At 36.5% G+C, this 18,689-nt stretch overlaps 2 protein-coding genes across 3 annotated transcripts; one reads left to right on the top strand and one right to left on the bottom strand.

Moving 5' to 3' along the window:
* Positions 1–2,004: 2,004 nt before the first annotated feature.
* On the bottom strand, positions 2,005–13,456 carry LOC133841518 (uncharacterized). The gene is made up of 2 exons (XM_062274069.1): positions 13,309–13,456; positions 2,005–2,435 (listed from the first exon to the last, which is right to left on the bottom strand). Exon 2 carries the CDS (start codon positions 2,337–2,339, stop codon positions 2,169–2,171), a length of 171 nt encoding a protein of 56 aa, XP_062130053.1. The 5' UTR covers positions 2,340–2,435; positions 13,309–13,456; the 3' UTR covers positions 2,005–2,168.
* LOC133841508 (cytochrome c-1) lies at positions 13,378–16,752 on the top strand. 2 transcript variants are annotated; one of them, XM_062274058.1, is made up of 2 exons: positions 13,378–13,482; positions 16,315–16,752. In XM_062274058.1, the coding sequence occupies exon 2, from the start codon at positions 16,332–16,334 to the stop codon at positions 16,644–16,646; it is 315 nt and encodes a 104-aa protein (XP_062130042.1). In that variant the 5' UTR covers positions 13,378–13,482; positions 16,315–16,331; the 3' UTR covers positions 16,647–16,752. The 2 variants fall into 2 exon arrangements, with proteins under 2 accessions (XP_062130042.1, XP_062130032.1); XM_062274048.1 differs by having other exon boundaries at positions 13,397–13,848.
* Positions 16,753–18,689: the final 1,937 nt, after the last annotated feature.

Below are 18,689 nucleotides of genomic sequence, written 5' to 3'. Positions count from 1 at the left end.
CTTGACGCCAATTGGAACTGTCGTTTTATAAAATGGCGCCATGACGCGTCTTTTGAAAAGAAACGGTAAATTTGGCAAGCGGAGTCCAAATCCTTGAAATGAAGAATATAGTTGAATTTGGAGTATTAAAAGATAATCTTCATCATACCTGGACTCCAAACAATCTGCACAATACCATAGAAGCATAATATATATCGTTTAAATGTCATAAATACGTTTATTTTACTTTTTCCTTTCCTTTTCACTTTATTTAAAACCGGGTCGCGGCAAACTGTAGCTTCGCACTGTAGTGTGACCGAATTTTAAGTTTAAAATATACAAGTATACGTTCAAAAATATACTGACTAAACGAGTGAATTTGAGCTCTTTTAAAAAATATTATTTTGTATATTTTTTTATCACAATTTAAAACATATTAAAAAAGCAAGAAAAACATTACTTTCGCATTTAGTTCAAAAATATTTTGATTGCGTTGAACTGTTAACAGGACCACATGAGTTAATGTTAAAATAACAGACACTGTTGAAAGCTCACTGCAATTATGTCTGTCGCTTCTGTATGCCAAGCAGCTTCTGTCAGCTAGCAGCTCCCAAGAGCTTTATGCGCCATCTACAGTTGAGTGCGGGTATTAAAATATACGTTAAATTTGAATCTCACTGAAATTTAAAAATTCCACAAAAAAAGAGACAAACGCAATTTGAATTTTATTTGCATTGAACACACAACATGCTTAAAGACTTTATTTATTTATCGATATCGATTTATTGCATTATATTTCTTCTTGTCAACATTTTGCTAATGTTTTGTTTTGTTTTATATTTGCATTGTTTTTCGTTTGGTTTTTTTGTTTGCCAGTGGTTGCTGTTGTTTTGTTTGTTACATTGCTTACTAGCTAATTAATAATTAAAAATTAGTTTCGAAAATGTATGATATTTTGTTGCTCTTGTTGTTGTTGTTGTCATGTTGCTGTTAATTGCTTCATTGAGGTTGTGTGGAATTAAAATACTTTTAAATCTGTTAAAAACAATATGCCAGGTTTTTGTTTTGTTTTGTTTTGTGATATTTCATATTGTTGTTTATTTTGCGCTAATTATGTAATCTATTCTCTTGATTGGCAACATCTTTGGATTAAATGCAATTTACACTTACTAAGGGGACAAAAATTAGTCAGTTACATTTGTGTGTGTAAGTGTGTGTGTGCCTGTTTGTGTGTGGTTGTGTTTGTGTTTTTTGTTTGTGAAGTTTTGTGGTAAGCGCATTTTGCTCGACTTTGAGTTTCGAATCTGTAAATATATTGCTCTACTTGTATACATATTTCATATACATATATTTATTTGTTATTTGCATTAATATTATTATATTTTTATTGTTAGTATTGCATGGTAGCTTTCTAGCATTTTAGTTAAATTTCAAACATTTCTGTTGCACTTCCATTTTTTTTTACTGTGACACTCAAAAACAGTTTTGTAAGTTACAAAAATATATTTCGTTTTGTTGTTACGGTTTGTTTTTTGTTGTGGTTAACGGTTGTTCTTGTTGTTGTGTTTTCTTGTTGGTATTGTTTAATGTTTTTTTGGTTTTGTTGTAAACTTAAGCACTAAATCCCGAAGAAACAACGCAATAAACGGCCATATATCATCATATCATATCATATGTATGTTGTTACAATATTTTTTTCTTTTTGTTTTCTCTTATTACAATACAAAAGGTACGAAAGGCGCGACAAATTTCGCAGAGTGCGAAATTTACACTAAAAATTGACTTAATTGTGAAAGATACAAAAAATATATGTACGCATAACGGAACACAAATCCAAAAACTGATTAATTCGATAATGGAAATATACCCGACATTTTTCTTACGCTCTACATTGCAGAATCTATAAAGTGTTGTTTCTTTGTAATTTATATTTTATTTAATTAAAGTTTCGTTTTATTCTTTTTCATATTTGTTTATCATATAATAGGAAAACTTGAATCGAAAGCGGCAACTAGCACGAGTATCTTTTAGATTTTTTTTTTTTGTGTATCTTTGTTGAATGCATTTTCCATTATTCTATTTGTTTTAGGATAGAGAGATAGGAGAGATAGCTTTGTGGGGTTTGTCTCTTAGCAACTAGAGAAGAGCATATCGGGGAGAGAGAACAATTCTCTTCTGCTCTCTCCTCTCTACTCGGCGCGACAGAGCAGCGAGGCGAAGCGAAAGAGCCGCATCCAGCTGAAGAGCTTCGATTCGATGAGATTCTCATCGGCCGTCGACGTGGTCATCGAGACACGCGACGAATTCGATGATTTACTGCTCCGCTTCTGCTGCATGATCCTTGGCGAGCTCATCTTCATGATCGAGTAAGTCGTCTTGACGGCTGTTCTGGGCGCACGCCTCCAACGGGGCGTGGGCAACGGGGGGCACAAGAGTGTGAAAAGCAAACGCACAAGCTGCAAGAAAGAGAAAGAGAAAGACCAAATGAGTGAGATGAGAGATGAGGATTAGCTTTTGTCAAGTGGCTATCAAACGCTGCTTCAGCACAAAAGCCACTCGATGGCTAAGTTGAGTGCTTGTACAAGAAGCTATAGAGAGGGGGAAGAGAGGCAGAGAGGGGAAAGAGAGAGAGAGTGGGGAACTTTATGGAGCGTGACATTTGAACGGGCAGATAGAGCAAACTGCTGACAGCGTATACGCAAAACTTTGTTAATGCTTTATTGGCTACGCCTCCAACACACACCACGCCCCCTTTTACACTCACCCCTGTCACGAGTCAAATACCATCTAACTGACAACGACCTTGTACGTTTCTCGACCCCCGTTCTCATCCCCCTCTTCTCTCCCTCCGTTCTAAAAGTTGCTCCAGTTTTTCAGTGGCCCATCCGAAAAAGCAAGCCAGAAAAAACCGCTTCAATGACAAACTTAACGGTTCGTTACATAGACGCAGATACATACCCACACACACACACTTTCACATATATATTGCACACACATAGCTACCCATTTACAACGAATATGTATCTATGTGTGTTGTTTGTGTATCTTGCAGATACAAATATGTGCTTAATTAAATGAAATCCTGTTCAACAACGTTCTACGTCATTTGCAATTATGCAATGCAATCGACAAACTCAACACTCCCCCCTCTCTCTATCTATCTCCCCCCTCTTTCCTCTTCTGAACTGTGTCCCTTTCGTGTCTCTTTTGCTCTCTGCCCACGCCTTTCTGTCGCCTCGCACACAGCAGCAGCAAATTAATTTCAATTCTCATTTCTGTTTTACAATCTCAGCGCTTTTTTCTTTTTGTTGTCTACAAAACTGACAACAACAGCAACAGTCTACATATATGTGTCATACTGCAACAACAACAACAACAACAATGATGACGATGACAACAACAACAAACAAACAAGAAATGCAACAGCTGAATTTGTATACCACGCGACAACATTTTATTTATGTATTTTCGCTGCTAGTCAACAAAACGAAAAGACGACAAAAACAAAACAAAATTATTTTATACAATACATACACTCAAATCCATTCAGTTTGCACAACATATTGGAGAATTCATAAAAAATTATTATTATTAGAGATACAGAAAAGTATCTCTTGGTTATAAGGAAGAAGAAAATCATTAAAAAAATAGAATAAATTCAACTTTTGACTAAAACTATATTCATAATCGATAGATAACTAAATAGATTACCAATTCTTTTAAATTAAATTAAATAGAATCTTAAGAGAAGAATAAAATTAGATATTCTTCAAACCATTTCAAAACTTTTAAACATTTTTTTAAAAAGCTATTTAATAGATAGAAGCTATAAAAGACATAACCGTTTATTTTTTATCTTGTTTAAATTTTTAAGAATAAATATATGTTGTATATTTGTATACATGTATGTATTTGATTAAAGAATAGTAAAATAATTAAAAGCATAGAAAAAATTCAAGTTTTGTCTAACTCACTAAATACATTTTCCACATTGATTGATTCTTAAATATAGCATAAATATAAGTTTTACATTTTTAAAATAATAAGAGATACAGAAAATATCACAACGGTTAAAATATAGTAAACTATCATACAGTGAAAGAATAGAAGAAATTTAACTTCCAATAACTTACTAATTAACCAATTTTTGTTCAACAAATTTTTAATGAAATCTTTAAAGACGAATAAATATATGTTTTTTAAACATTTTTAAATAATCTATATCGTATTAATATGAAGTGAATATTTCGTAAATTCTTAGATGAATTGTGAATTAATAAACAAATATCACAAATTTCAAATATAGAATATATGTAAAAAATTAGAAAATTAGAAAAAATTATTAATAATCTATCTAAATATCTATTTCTAAAATTTACAATTTTTATAGATTAAAATGTCAACTCTGTAAATAATAGAATTCCTATTATTAAGGTATTTAGATTTCCGCAAATTTTCTCTAAAATAAAGTACCTCAAAATTAAATTGTAGAAACTCAAAGAGTATTTTTACTTCGCCTGTTCATCTCACTACAAGACTGCTCAAGAGATCATATGGATATAACGGTGTCAACGCCTGCGCATTTTCAATACCCTAAACAAACAACAAGATACTTTACACGTTCGCTGAATTAAAAAAAAAAAGGTAATACAAGCTCATCAACTGACTAAAAGTGTTGGAAATTTCCAAATCCATTGAAAGAGTTTGATAAAGCGATGTCATTGTTAAGAGAGAGAGAGTATTGAAAAGTCGTATTGGTGTCAGAAACTTAATACAATTCATTTGAATTCACTTGAAATATTTGTTGGCTGCTGCGCTGCAGTAATTTCTTCATTCGTTTTCTGCGCTTGGCATTAGATATTCGGAAAATGGAAATGGCAGAGGGAAAATGGGAATTTCGTTGGTTTCGTGTTGCGCTTTAATCTTTTGATGCGAGCTATGCAGCTGCTGCTGCTGCCCACGCTACCCACGCTCCGTCTTGGTTGGCCCCCATTCTTCATCGCTCCCTTCTACTCCCTCTTCCTCTCCTTCTCCCGCCCAGCTGCTGTGCTCGTAACTGTCGGGTCTCTGGCATCTTCTGGCATCGGTTGACACTTTTGTCGGCGCTGCTGCTGTGGCCAACACAACAACAACAAATGATTAGACTTTTCCTCCAGCTAGGCAGGCGGGGGCGGGCGCGCATAGCATTTGTTTTATTGCATTGCCGTTAGCAGCGGGGCGTATACGTGATGTTTTTATTACCGTTAAATTAAAAAGAAGACCGCTCGCCTCGTCACTTGGATTGGAATTGGAATAGGAATTGGAAACGGAGATGCGAGATACTTAACACTTAGCATGGCGCCACACAGATAACCATATTTTCTAGTCCATGATTGGATGTCTAATTTATACTAGGCGTATACGTAACCTTTGTGATGCCCGCTGACAACTGTCGTTGTTGTTGTTGTTGTCGTTGTTGTTGTTGTCACATGCTCTCACATTGACCCAGTTGGCAGGCAAGCAATATGCAGTTTGAGCCTGTGCCAAACTCAATTATCAATTTGCGCTTTTCATTCGCATTTCATTTCACCAGCAGCCTCTGCAACGTGCGACGCATTCAATTGCCCACTGCGAGTGCGAAAGAGAAGGTGCTAGAGAGTTTGTTTGAGTGCCAACGAGTTGACATGCTGTTGAGTTCAAACCAGCTGTATATAGAATATATGTGTTGTCTATGTATTTATGCTTGTATATGCCTCTCTCTCTCTCTCTGTCTCTATCTGTTCCAATTGCATTTCAAACGCGCTGCTCTTATCAAAAGCGTGCCAGCTGAGCGCGTCTCTGACAGACAGTCAGACATAACCTAACTCATTCACTCTCTCCCTCTCTCCCTCTTTCGCTCTTACACTTTGTTGACATCCGTCTTGATGGGGCTTCCATATCACTTGTCAAAAGCTGACTGCTACAGTCGTTGTGCCTGTAACTGATCGTGACACAGACAACAGCTGCTTGACACACATACGTATATATAACTTAGCTGTGTTTAATTTTATATTACACTTACTAGACTAAGTAAATATATAAAACAGCTACAAAATTAAAGCGTTTATTTAATAAATATTAGAAAAAGTCATTAACTTTGTTATTTGTCTATTTTTACAGCCAACTTTACAGTCAAAAAGACTTATCCAAATCTGTCTGCCCGTCTGTCCATAGCTATAAACACTCAGAACTCGCAGACTTTAAAAGCTAGAACTGCGAAATTTCCAGACAATGCTCACAGTTACACAACGAGCTTTTTTTAGAATGTTGTCTTTGCGTCACCGCACATTTAATTAATTAATATCCGACAAAAGTATTTTCTGAGCAAACGACAGATTACAAAACAAAATCTATGCCCTATATTTCGATGACCATGGCTGCAACAAACATCTAATTGCGGCGCACGCAATATCTACCAAATCGGCTGAACTTGAATGCCTTGACAAAAGCTTTTCCAAGTCAGCAGCTCAAGCGAATCTTGGCGTGATCAGCGTCTGTTGTTGTTCGGGCGCGCCATGAGCTCAGCAGAATGACATCACAGAAGTGTTTGCGACCAGTTTCCAGTTCAACTTGAATTGACAGCTCATAAATATGTACAACGACGTTGAGCTTACTTACAGCTTACAACGATAATCATACGCTGCACGAGACTTAAAAAAAAAAAATACATTTTCAAACTTTAAGTAGCTTCGCAAGATGCGCTTGGGCGGGAAAAGCCCGCATTAATATTCAAAGCAATGCTAATTTCAATATGAGTTGTTGTTGTTGTTGTTGTTGTTAGCTGCTTCCATTGTTGTTGCAACTGTAAAAAGCGACGTCTGCGAAAAGTCACACAACAGCTGCAAACAGCAAACTACATGAAACAAAATAGAGATACTAAAATGTATCCGACAGATGCGCCGCATTGTTTTGGCCCAGAATTGCATTGAAGCAGCGCAGGGCAGCAAAAAAAAAATAAACAAGAAAACCGCAAGGCGGCAAGTGCCCTAAAGGGGCAGCCCCTCCCCTTTTTCCCTGCCTCCCACAGCAACAGTTGTAACAGTCTAGTTAACTTTGCAGCTACAAACGAACGAATGTATCTGCAAGTTACTTACAATACCCGTGTAGCTGTATCTTGTTGTCTTTTTTCTCTCTCTCTCTCTATCTGTCTCTCCCTCTGTCTCTTGTTCTCTTTTATGTTGCTGTTGTTGCTGTTGACTGACTGACTTTCGAAACGTGTTGTCATGTAAATTAACCGAAAAATGCTATGTACATAGCTGCAGCTATCTTCCAGATAGATAGAGCAAACAAAAAGAACACCGCCAGCCTGAGAAATACAAACATACACAACACAACATAATGAGCAGTCGACAAGCACAAGCTACACAACGACAAACTGTCGCGACAGTCAGAATACAGACAATGCATTCGTCTACTAACTGCCAACTACCAACTACAATGTAGTTTGCTTACAACATGCTGAAAACGCAGTCAGCAAAGTATGCGCATTAAAGTGGGGTCTAAATACCTCGCAAAATTGGCAAGAAATTTCAGATTAAGTACGACTTGACTAGGAAATGTTCTTAACTTGCCAGGTGCTGTGACTGCTAAAAGTAATTTAAGCGGAATAAAGAAATTTGTTAAAAATTAAGTGAAATATTGAAAAACAAGTAAGAAAGCTACAGTCGAGTGTGCTGGACTGTAAAATACTCGCTACCCATTTTCAATATATTTAATTATACTAAATACATGTATACCGAAATATCACAAAAATACTAAAAATTTACCGACGACTATGTTATTCTTAAAATATGCCAAATTAAAATACCTCAAAAAATACGAAACTATAACAAAAGCAATAATTGGTATATTGATATAACACTACATTTAAAATTTATATAGAGTGCAAAATTTACTAGATTGACAGCAACTAACAACTGATTGTTGTACAAAAATATTTCTTAAATAACGTCTAAAAATCTAAAAGTCTGATCACAACCAAATTTTCAGGAATTATAAATTTTTTATATTTATTAATGTATGTACCAAAAATCGCGTAATAAATAAATTTGATTAAAAAGAAGTGAAATATTAACAAATATATATTTAGCAACATGTTTCTCTTACTTTATTTGCAAGATTCATGTTAAATGTGTTTATTAAAACTCTATTTAAATATTTTAGTATTGCTCACAAAATTAATTTAATTTAAACGAAAACTGAGTTCAACCTTTTACAAACTGAATATTACAGATAATTAAAAACTTTGCTTTTAAAATTCAATTAAATATTCATTTAACCGGAAAATACTTAATCACAAATAATCGAAATATTTAAGAAAATACGATAAATTTCAGAAATAAAAACAATTTAAATACTTTGCATTTGAAAGATTTAGATAACCGCAAACCACAAGTAAAAACTGTGTTATGTATTTCTTAATGGCAGAGATAAAAGATTGTTTACAAATAAAGAGATTTTACAGGTTTACAAAAAGGAATAATAAGAAACAAACACATTAATCACAGATGAAAATATTTGGAATGAAATCAACTATATTCGCATCGCATCGCATCGCATTTTAATAGCCGGAATAGCATCCTCAACACATTAAACACACATTTATGAACCAAACAAAAGCAGCCACAGGCAAACAGAAATATAGTATTTTACTTGTATTTCAATAATAATTTGTTTACCCCTTAAATACTATGTAGTATTTAGAGATGAAGAGAAGAGGAGAAAAAGTCTGCTGACCCATTGTGTATATTTATTCGAATCGTTAGGTAGAACCCAGCCCAACAAACACACACACACATATTCAGATATAGACAGACAGACAGACAGATAGACCACAACGGGGCAAAGCCATTACTTTGGTCGACGTTGTTCATTTCCTGCTTTGTAAATATTACGCATACGCCGCGTGAAAACTACAAAATGCAAATATTTAATCATTATTGCGCATAAAATGAACGAATGAGCCAAAGCAGCAACAATAATAAACAAAAAAAGCACAGAAAATAAAGGAAAAACCAATAATAAATGAAGAAATAGAAAAACGCTGAAAACCTGAAGTTCAAAGTTGGCCACAAAAAATTGCGACGGTCTCGCGCCTCATTAGCGGTAGAAAAAGGAAAAACAAGAAGACCCCCAATCATTTGGTGGTCACTCGTTAGACGTGGAAGGGGTCAAGATGATTACATAATGATGGGAAATGTATTCGACTTTGGTTCGTTGATAAGAAGAGAGCTAGAGCTGGAACTAATGACCTCCATTGAGAAGGCATTTTGTAAACAATTTTTAGCATCATTTGGAGCTCGTTAAACGGCGACGAAAACAAACGTGCCTTAAATTAATTAACACAAAAACAAATAAAATTTGAAATTGAAATCAAAGCGGGAAAGAGAAGAAAAGCCAAAACAGCTCAAGCTGTCAAGTTGTCAGAGCTCAAGTGCTTTCTATCGGAGAGAGAGAGGGAGCGAAGAGAGCGGGGCAGGTAAACAGAGATGACTGTCAGTTTGTGTTGTTGTTGCTGTTGTTGTTGTTGTGGCCAGAGACCACACACCTGAGCCACACCTCCATCGTTGACCCGAGACCATTTGCATATTTGATCAACTCTCAGCTCACTTTTTGTGGCCCTTTTTCAGTTAGCTTTTGACCTTTGTGCCGACTCCAATTGCGACGCGAATCGTTATCGATTAACGATTAGCGATAAATGACACATGATTATCGCTTATGTCACGCCAGCAGTAAAGGACGCTCCCAGCACAATTTTAATTGCAAACTGAGCGAAGAATTCCATCAGCATTTCACTTCGCATCTCTCGCATTTATTCATTATTTCCATTGTTTTGCCATCGCCGGGTGGCAATTGTAAACAAAAGGAAATTAATTTTTCCAGCTCTCCTCCCTCCTCCCCCACTCAACTGTTTGTTGCTTTAGCTTAATCTGTAAATTTTGCACACACACCGAAAATTTATGCGTCTTCACTCCATCTTCATCTTTTATTTTAAGGGAAAACAGCTTCTGCTTCTTCTTCTTCTTCTTTTTCTTCTGCTCGTGCGAATCTCATTTATGCGGGGGCCTCCAAAAGGATTTTTGCAGTCGGGTCGGGTTTCAACTTGTCAGCTTTAAGCGGCCTTCATTAATTTTAAGCTAATCGCAATCAGTCAATAGCCAGGCACAACATTTGTTACCAGCTCGCAAATTAGTTAATAAGTCTTTGTTTGTTCCCTCAGAATTTGAATGGGAAAATTGAATTTAAAAACAACTGAATGTTTCTCTATACAATTTAAAACATAGTTCAAAGAATAACAGATGCAATAGATGAAACAAAATTCGAAAAAAACGATTAAATAACTATTAAAAAACAAGTTGCTGTAGAATTTCAATTAAGTCTCAAATTAAATGCAAAATAAGGCAAAAGAAAATGATTTTACTGCCCACTGAGTTCAGTCAGTATTAATTAACTTTTATAGTTTATTCTCATATAGAGAAATCTTCAAATTAGTTGACATTAGCTGGCTTTTTCGAATTTTTAAAACTTTATAAATATTTTACTGTAAACTCCGCCTAGCTAAGCTATTAAATCCAACTTAAAAATCTTTTCAAAAATAAATAAATTTCTTAGTAAATATTCAAAATACACAATTTCATTTCCCTAAAGAAAATTTTAAGTTAATCTTAACAGGTTGGCTGATAAGTCCCCGGTCTAACAAAGAAAAACACATTTTTTTGTTATGTTTTTTGACAATAATATTTTACTGTAAACTCCGCCTAGCTAAGCTATAAAATACAAATTACAAATCTTATGAAAAATAAATAAATTTCTTTGACAATTTTATTTACCTAAACGAAACTTTCCGTTGAACATTTTAAGTTTATTTTATGTTTCTTGATAATGAAAAGTTATATAAATATTTTACTGTAAATGCTGTCTGGCTAAACTATAAAATACAAATTACAATCTTTTCAACAATAAATACATTTCTTAGTAAATATTCAAAGTATACGATTTTTTTTTTCCTAAATACCATTTTCAAGATTATTTTATGTTTCTTGATAATGCAAAGCAATGTTATGCATGACATTCCCTATTGCATCCTAAACGAAAAGAACAATAACAATAAGAAACGTTTGTTTTGGGAAGTGAAGCAACAAAGTTTTATCGGCCAAGTGCTTGCACGCCCCCCTTCGGCCCCGCCCCCTGTTCAGTCAAGACGCGTAGCGATATAATCAGCTTAATGTTGCTCTTTTGGGTTTCACTCTCACTCTTCATTCTCTAGTTGGTGGGCTGTTTTATTGGACCCTATTTGGGACACAAATATTGATTTCCTCGGGTCCCCATTTGGCTGTAAATGTAACCAAAGGCGATAACACAATGATAAGCATGAGAGTGTATATGTGTATATATGATTATATCGGGCACTCTGAATGTGCACATATTTCGAGCATAGTTATGCTTTTGTTTCGTGGAGCCAAGTGCATTTAACGATATGATAAAAAAAAACAACCAAAACAACAACAACGACAACTACAAAAAGTGCGCAGCACATGAAAGATTGGGCAATGTGGTCAGAATTGAAGTTGACCTAAATTCAGGAACAGCTGGCTAAGCATATATAAAACGGGATATTGCAATCTCTCTCTCCCTCTCTCTCTCTCTTTCTTTGTATCTCGATATATAAATGTAGATTTATGTACTTTGACGTGAGCTTGCAAATAACGTTCAATTAAATGCTAAATGCCAATAAATTGAATACAATGTGACTGATGTGATGTGTTGAGATGAGAGTGAATAGCTCAACACACAAGTAGTTTTTATGTGTGCCAGAGTGCGATTGTGAGTGCTCTGCTGGCACACTTAATTAATAATAATTATGCACTTTTAGTGCTGTGGCACATAAAACAAATTAATAACTAAATGATAACCACACTCACTCACATTTACCGCAACTGTTTGTGTCTCAAATTGATGGCAGCTTTGGGGCTGCGATAATGTTCATTGGCCCACATAACACATACACATACACGTACATAAGTGCATAACACACACACTCTCAGATATACGCAGCACATTCATAACAAAAACTATGGAGCCAATGGAGTACATAACGAGCACAATGAAAATAATGCCTTTTAGCCGGGAAAGCAAAGTGAAAGGACATTTGCGTGAGGTCCCCATGAGACAAAGATAATGTGAGATTAAATTAAGATACTTTTGGCAAGTCTTGTGTGAATCGTGATTGTACATATGTACATTAAAATTCTTACGAATGTCTACACACGTTTATAATTGTAGATATTTATCATAAAGAAGATTCACAAAAGTTTCAAAGACAAATGTAAATTGTTAAAGCTGAAATATCTAGCGATTATCCTTTTTGTTTCAGAGATATCATAATAACATCTTTAGCCTTCAAAGAAAATGCCGAATAATCCCTGCCTACTAAAGCGGAAATTAAATTAAGAGAATTTTGTTCATATTTTATGTAAACTGTGATTATAATTATAGATTTTGAAAGGCTCTTAACGAGTGTTTAGGAATAAAGATTTTCTTTATATTTATAATCTTCTCGAATCGACAAATACATTAAAGCTGATTATTACATTTTGGCTAACAAACATAAAAACGAATAATAATTAGAATTGGTTTAAATAAATATAAGTTCACATACTAAAAGACATAAAAAAAAGTTAAATTGCTTAGAGATATTTTAATTCTTTGCGTAACTAATATACTGCATAATTTCTTTCAATGCCACAAAACCCATAAAACACTCTCAGCTCCCATGAATAACTTAATAAATCAAACAGCTCGGAAAAACTGCTATAAAAATTCCACTCGCATAAGCCACAGTGTCGGAAAATATACACATAATACTAGTATTAGCATTAACGTTTAACTGGAAATTGAAAAAGCAGCTCGTAGTGCTGCGATTCTTATTAGTATTAAGACTGGAAAAGCGGGCAAAATTCAAATAGGGTCATAAAAACAAATGAAAAACGAGCTCAGATTTACGGTCGAGTGGAAGCCGAAATATAAACTTGCTTTTATTACGTAAAATGCGTGCCACACTTTCCCACACACACTCATACACACACAAACAACCGAAGCACCCAAAACACACACACACACACAAACGGAAAGAAGACAAGCATTTTGGTTGTTGAATTTCAAGGACACGCGCCAAACCCAAGGACATCAATGAAATGACGCTTGCCTAGCTCTAGGCTTAGAACGCATTACACAACACTCGACGAGCTTAATGAATTTGCGTTGTGTTATGTTACGTTACGTTATCGAACACTGGTTTGTACAGTGACTTACCGCAAAAAGTTAAGTTGGCAGCGACTTTGTAGGCGCTACGCTGACTTGCAGTAAAAAGTAGGCTCTTTACAATTACAGCAGATGTCAATGTGTGTGTGTGTGTGATAAGAATAAAGTAGAGCAGCTAGCTTTCAACTTTCGTGACTGCTGCTAAACTAACAAATTTTCCGTTCGGTAAATATTGCGTTGACAAAGTATACAATTAATTTGTATTGTTTTTCCTAATTCACACGACGACGCGTAACGCGTAACGAAATTAGTAGCAGCAGCAATAGAGAAACTTTACAACGAACGACAACGAACAGAGAACCTTGCGCCGCGAGCTCAGCTGACTGAATGAAAACGCACATCGCAGCAACGACGCTCCAAAGCAAAGCAGCAGCAGCCTCAACGTAAAAGCAATAACAAAATCAAAAGCAGCAGCAAAGCACGAGAGAGGAGAGAGCGAGTGTGAGAGCGAGAGCACAGCTTGGCGCTCATCAGAATAATAGTGGGAGGCAGCAGAGCAACAAGCAGCAGAGAGAGCGTCACAACAAGCAGGTAAGTCTAATTGTTGTTGTTGTTGTTGCTGCACTCGCATTTGGAGGGGCAATGTAAATATGCATATGTAAGCATGTGGGTGTAATGTGTGTGAGTACTTAACTGTAGTTGAAGTTGGTCGAGAAAAAATTGATGCATATCATTTGATAAACATTTTGAGCAATTTTTCATTCACATTTCCCACGCTGCTGCTACGAGCTGCGACTGCAGCTGCTGCATGGCAAATGTCAAGCACGCTCTCAATATCTCCATCTCGCTTACGCGCACGCTTGCTCTCTTCCCAACATTGTGTGTGTGCGTTGGGGAAATTTGGCAAAAGTAGCATAAAAAGCCAAAGCCAACTAACGACGCTCTGATGCTAGCTATTGCTTCTGCTTCTGCTGCTGCTGCTTATGTAACTTGACGTCGTCGTGGACGACGTCTCAGGCAACGTTGAAGGGCAGTCAGCGACCTCGTTCTAGAAAAATGGCAGCACCAAAGCAGCAGTAGCAGCAAAAGTAGAAGCAGCACACAGGAACAACATAGAACAAGCAAAGAATGCTGCTGACAAAGAATGCTCGACTCTCATATACCTGATGAAAGCAAACTAAGGAAAACTTTGCTACAAGCATTTTCAATTGCCATAAACTAGCATACTTCCTTACTCTATAAGTAGCAGGTATCATAAACATACTGAAACATATACAATAAAAACGTAGGGTTTTTCTATGCAGCCACACTCAAACACACTGGCATACACATACAATCGCACATCACACAGTCCATAACAGCGGGTGATTTTGTGGGTGGTTTTGCCCCCCTCACTCCTCTCCTATCTAGTGGTTGGGCGACATCAAAGCCAAAACGAAATTGCGCAACAGCAACAAAAAAGAAAAACCTCCGTGCTCGCCACGTGAGCATTGCAAATGTTGTTTTCTTTTCAAAAGTTGTTTTGCCTTTTTATTATTTTTCCCTTATTGTTGTCTAGTTGATTAAACTGAAATAACGACAAATCGACCTGAATTCATGTGTTGTTTGGCTTTTATGGACTTGCCGCAGTGTAATGCATCTCGCAGACAATAATTTCTTCCTTTTCTGTGATGAACTTTCTTCTTTCTTTCTCTCCATTACGTTCCACAAATGTTAGCTCAAGCGTAATTCAATTCCAAGCGCCATTTATTTATAGTGGTCATCGGTCAGAAGAGGAGCCACAACATCCAGCAGTCTGTGGAAGATTTATGGTTAGCACAAATTGGGTTAGGTCAGTCAGCAACCGCATCAGCAGCCGGAGCAGGAGCAGGACACAGCGACAATAGAGCGAGAAAGGGAGAGAATGGGGAGAAACACCTGATGCGAGTCGATTGTGCAAACACACATACAAACTTCGTTTACATACTGTGTGTTTTGCTTCCTGTGTTGTTTGTCTTTGTTTGGCGGCATCTGTTTTGTGCTCGAACGCAAAAGTAAGAAGCATGCGTCAAATGCGTTTTAATTGAAAGGAAATGTTCAAAGCACATGCTCAAGGGGCTGCTGGGCTGCTAATTGAATTATGCACATGTGTGTGAATGTATGTGTGTGTGTGTTTGTGCTTTTCGTTTTACGATATGACCGCAGTCCACTAGTTTGAGTGCCGTTAGACGTTGTGCTCCATGTTGTTTTTTGCGTTTTTATTCCATTTTCATTTGGTTGACCCAATTCCTGTACTATTGCCATCCCTGTCACTTGCACTCATCGTTGACTGCAACGAAAAGAGTGCCAAAAACCGAAAATAAAAAAGAGCAACAATAACGTGCATAACGTGAGCGTGCATTTGTCATCATGTTTGTCATCATCGATACATATTTAATTTAATTTAAGTGGACGCACAAACACATTTACACTTACGCAGCCATTTATTTGGCAGCAATTAAATTGTCTGTGCACGAGCTGGCGACTTATGAATAGAACAATACACAAATTGAATACGCTATAAATATATTGCATACGCACATACAAATGTAAATATGTACAAATGTACATTTGTATGTATTAAGTTTGTGTACGATTGTAGTTATGACAGCTGCTTCTATTTTTTGCATGTGAGTAAGCAAAAAAAACACAACATGAAATACTGACTGCTGCAGTTAGCCACGTTTTACACATTTGGTTAGGCACGCACGTAATAACAACAACAACGACGACCCACATTCACACCCACTCTCAGAACTAGGCAATTAACTTGGCAGACTGCGTGGCTCAGGCTCACGACGATATGTCGTGACATAAGAGAGCTAAAAGCGCCATTCAACCACCCACAGACACACACACGCACATATAGGCCATCCCTTTCACACTCGCAGTCGCGTGTCACCAATGTCCTTGAGGCGTGTGCTGAAGGCCGAATGAGCCGAGCCTTTTGTTTTAAAGACAACTATTGGAAAAAAACACTGTAAATTGACTTGGTATCATCATCTCACACTCTCTCCTCTTATTTCTTTCTCATTCAAGGAAAAACATATTCCAGTATGGGAGGCGATGCGGACAATGGCAAAAAGATATTTGTACAGAAATGCGCTCAATGCCATACATACGAATCTGGTGGTAATCACAAGCAAGGGCCAAACCTAGGTGGAATTGTCGGACGTAAATGCGGATCTGCTCCTGGCTACAAATATACGGATGCTAATATCAAGAGAGCTGTCACTTGGACCGACGCCACACTCGATGAATACTTAAAGGATCCTAAAAAATATATTCCCGGTACCAAAATGGTTTTTCCTGGTCTTAAAAAGGCTGAGGATCGGGCTGATTTGATAGCGTTCCTAAAGCGTGGAAAATAGTCGAATATACTATTTTAGATAATTAAATTAGAAGATACAATACCTTCAAGTGCAACTCTTATATACATATAATAACCATTAATAAATAAAAACTACACAATTTGAATTATCTAATTTTTAAAATTATCGCAAGGCGGGCACAGCGTTGCATTCAGTTACGTAGCAGTGAGCTTTAAAATGTAACCAAAATAAATATCGATTACTCTCGATTAATTTTTTTGGGTTGCATGCCGCATTTTTAAAATTTATGGGAATACGACTAATGTGTAGTAATTGATATACATATTTGCATATGATTCCACTACAGCTGACTATTATAAAAAAATTATAGAAAGTTTATAGTAAATACGTTCTATAGCAAAAGTTGGATTTAAAAGAATTCTAAAATATTGTAAACATTCGACGACTCGTAATATTGTTGCCCAATAGCTAATTAGAATATTCGACTGGATAATGTATCGATAAATGACTGACGATAACGATAGGCTAAGAACACAATATGATACACCAATTGGCATCTGTTGTCTCATTCGCTAGCTAACTGTTCGCAGTAAACGACGGTTTGTGTTCAATGTAAGTAGTATAGCGGGTGTTCAGCAATGACGTAAATATTCAGATGTGTGCAAAATCCCTGAAATATTGATTAAGTGTATTAAAAAGTGAATAGATAGCTTTATCGTTTATACCTTGGGCTCTATTTTATATAACTAGTGATTGTTCAGTGTAAAAACAAAATAAACGTGCGCAAATTTATTTTTTGGGGGTTGTTTGCGTTACATAAACGTGTGATGGTGGATGCTAGTGTGTGTGTGTGTGTGTATCCCCTATGTGTGTATGTACATATAGGAAACTGATGCAAAGTATGTGTGCGTTATGAAAGGTGCAAAAGTTGGCTGCTAATTGTTACTCATCTGATCTTTTATGATCCACACAATAATTTAGTTTATAAATAATCATATACGTAAACACTCTGCCACATTGACATTGAAAAGAGCGCAAGTCCGATTACATGAGCAACCAACGCCAAAAAAAGTACGATCAATTGCTATCTCACTCCCACTTATTTGCTGTAGAGAAAAAATGGCTCGTTTTCTGAAGAATTTTAATTCGCGCGCCACGTGGTTGTTAGACAAGTTGTGCACTTCCCATAACCATTTTCCGTTTTTTGCAGACCAAAAAAAAGCAGGTCGTTGATTATGTAAGCAATGTGAAGCTTTCGCAAGAACATTGGCCCAATTTCACCTCCCTCTCACACTCACGCATTCGCACCCATTGATAGTTACACATACACACACGCACACAGCTGCATAAGATGCTGGCCCACTTCCAATGCAATTTTTGTAGAAATAAAAGTGGTCGCAGCAAGGCCGCCACAGCAAGCGAACATTGTCGCTTTTATATAATTTCGCTCTCTAAACGCACTCTCTCTCTCAAAGAGAGTGTGGGAGAGAATGTGATTTACACTTTACAACAATGTCACATGCAATTTCTGACGTTCAAGTTCGAATAACATTGCACACGCAATGCAAGTTAGTCATAACGTAAGCCGCGCTCAGCCGTTTTTAAGCTGACCGCGACAAAGACCCTGAGTCAGAAAGAGAGGGAAGGGGAACATTTGTATGGAATTTTTTTCCTGTTGCTGTGCGGCAGCGAACGAAAAATCTTACGTTACGTTGTTGGAGATGGCAAGTGTATGAGAGTGTGTGTGAGTGGCGAGAGCGCCAACATGTGACCAAATCGTGTGAATGTGTGCGTATGTCTGTGTGTTTGATGACGTTGTTTGCCGTTGTCTGAAGCGATGAATGAACTCTGAGCCAGACGGGCGAAGTGTAGTGTAACGGTAAACTCGAAGCATTAGATAACAGAAATCGCTTTAGCTGCACTACTAATGGGTTGGCACATGCCACCGTTACTTACTCGCTTATCAGTAGTACGAGGAAATTAGAAATAATTTTTTGTTGATAAAATACAAAAAAAATTGCTCACGCTAGCAAACATCATAATACAAATAAAGTGTGATGCATTTGTTTATGTAACGCTTTT

This window comes from Drosophila sulfurigaster, chromosome 2L (genome assembly GCF_023558435.1).
Source record: "Drosophila sulfurigaster albostrigata strain 15112-1811.04 chromosome 2L, ASM2355843v2, whole genome shotgun sequence".
NCBI classification, from domain to species: domain Eukaryota; kingdom Metazoa; phylum Arthropoda; class Insecta; order Diptera; family Drosophilidae; genus Drosophila; species Drosophila sulfurigaster.
Note: the sequence above shows the minus strand (reverse complement) of the source record. Positions and strands in the feature narration are given on the sequence as shown.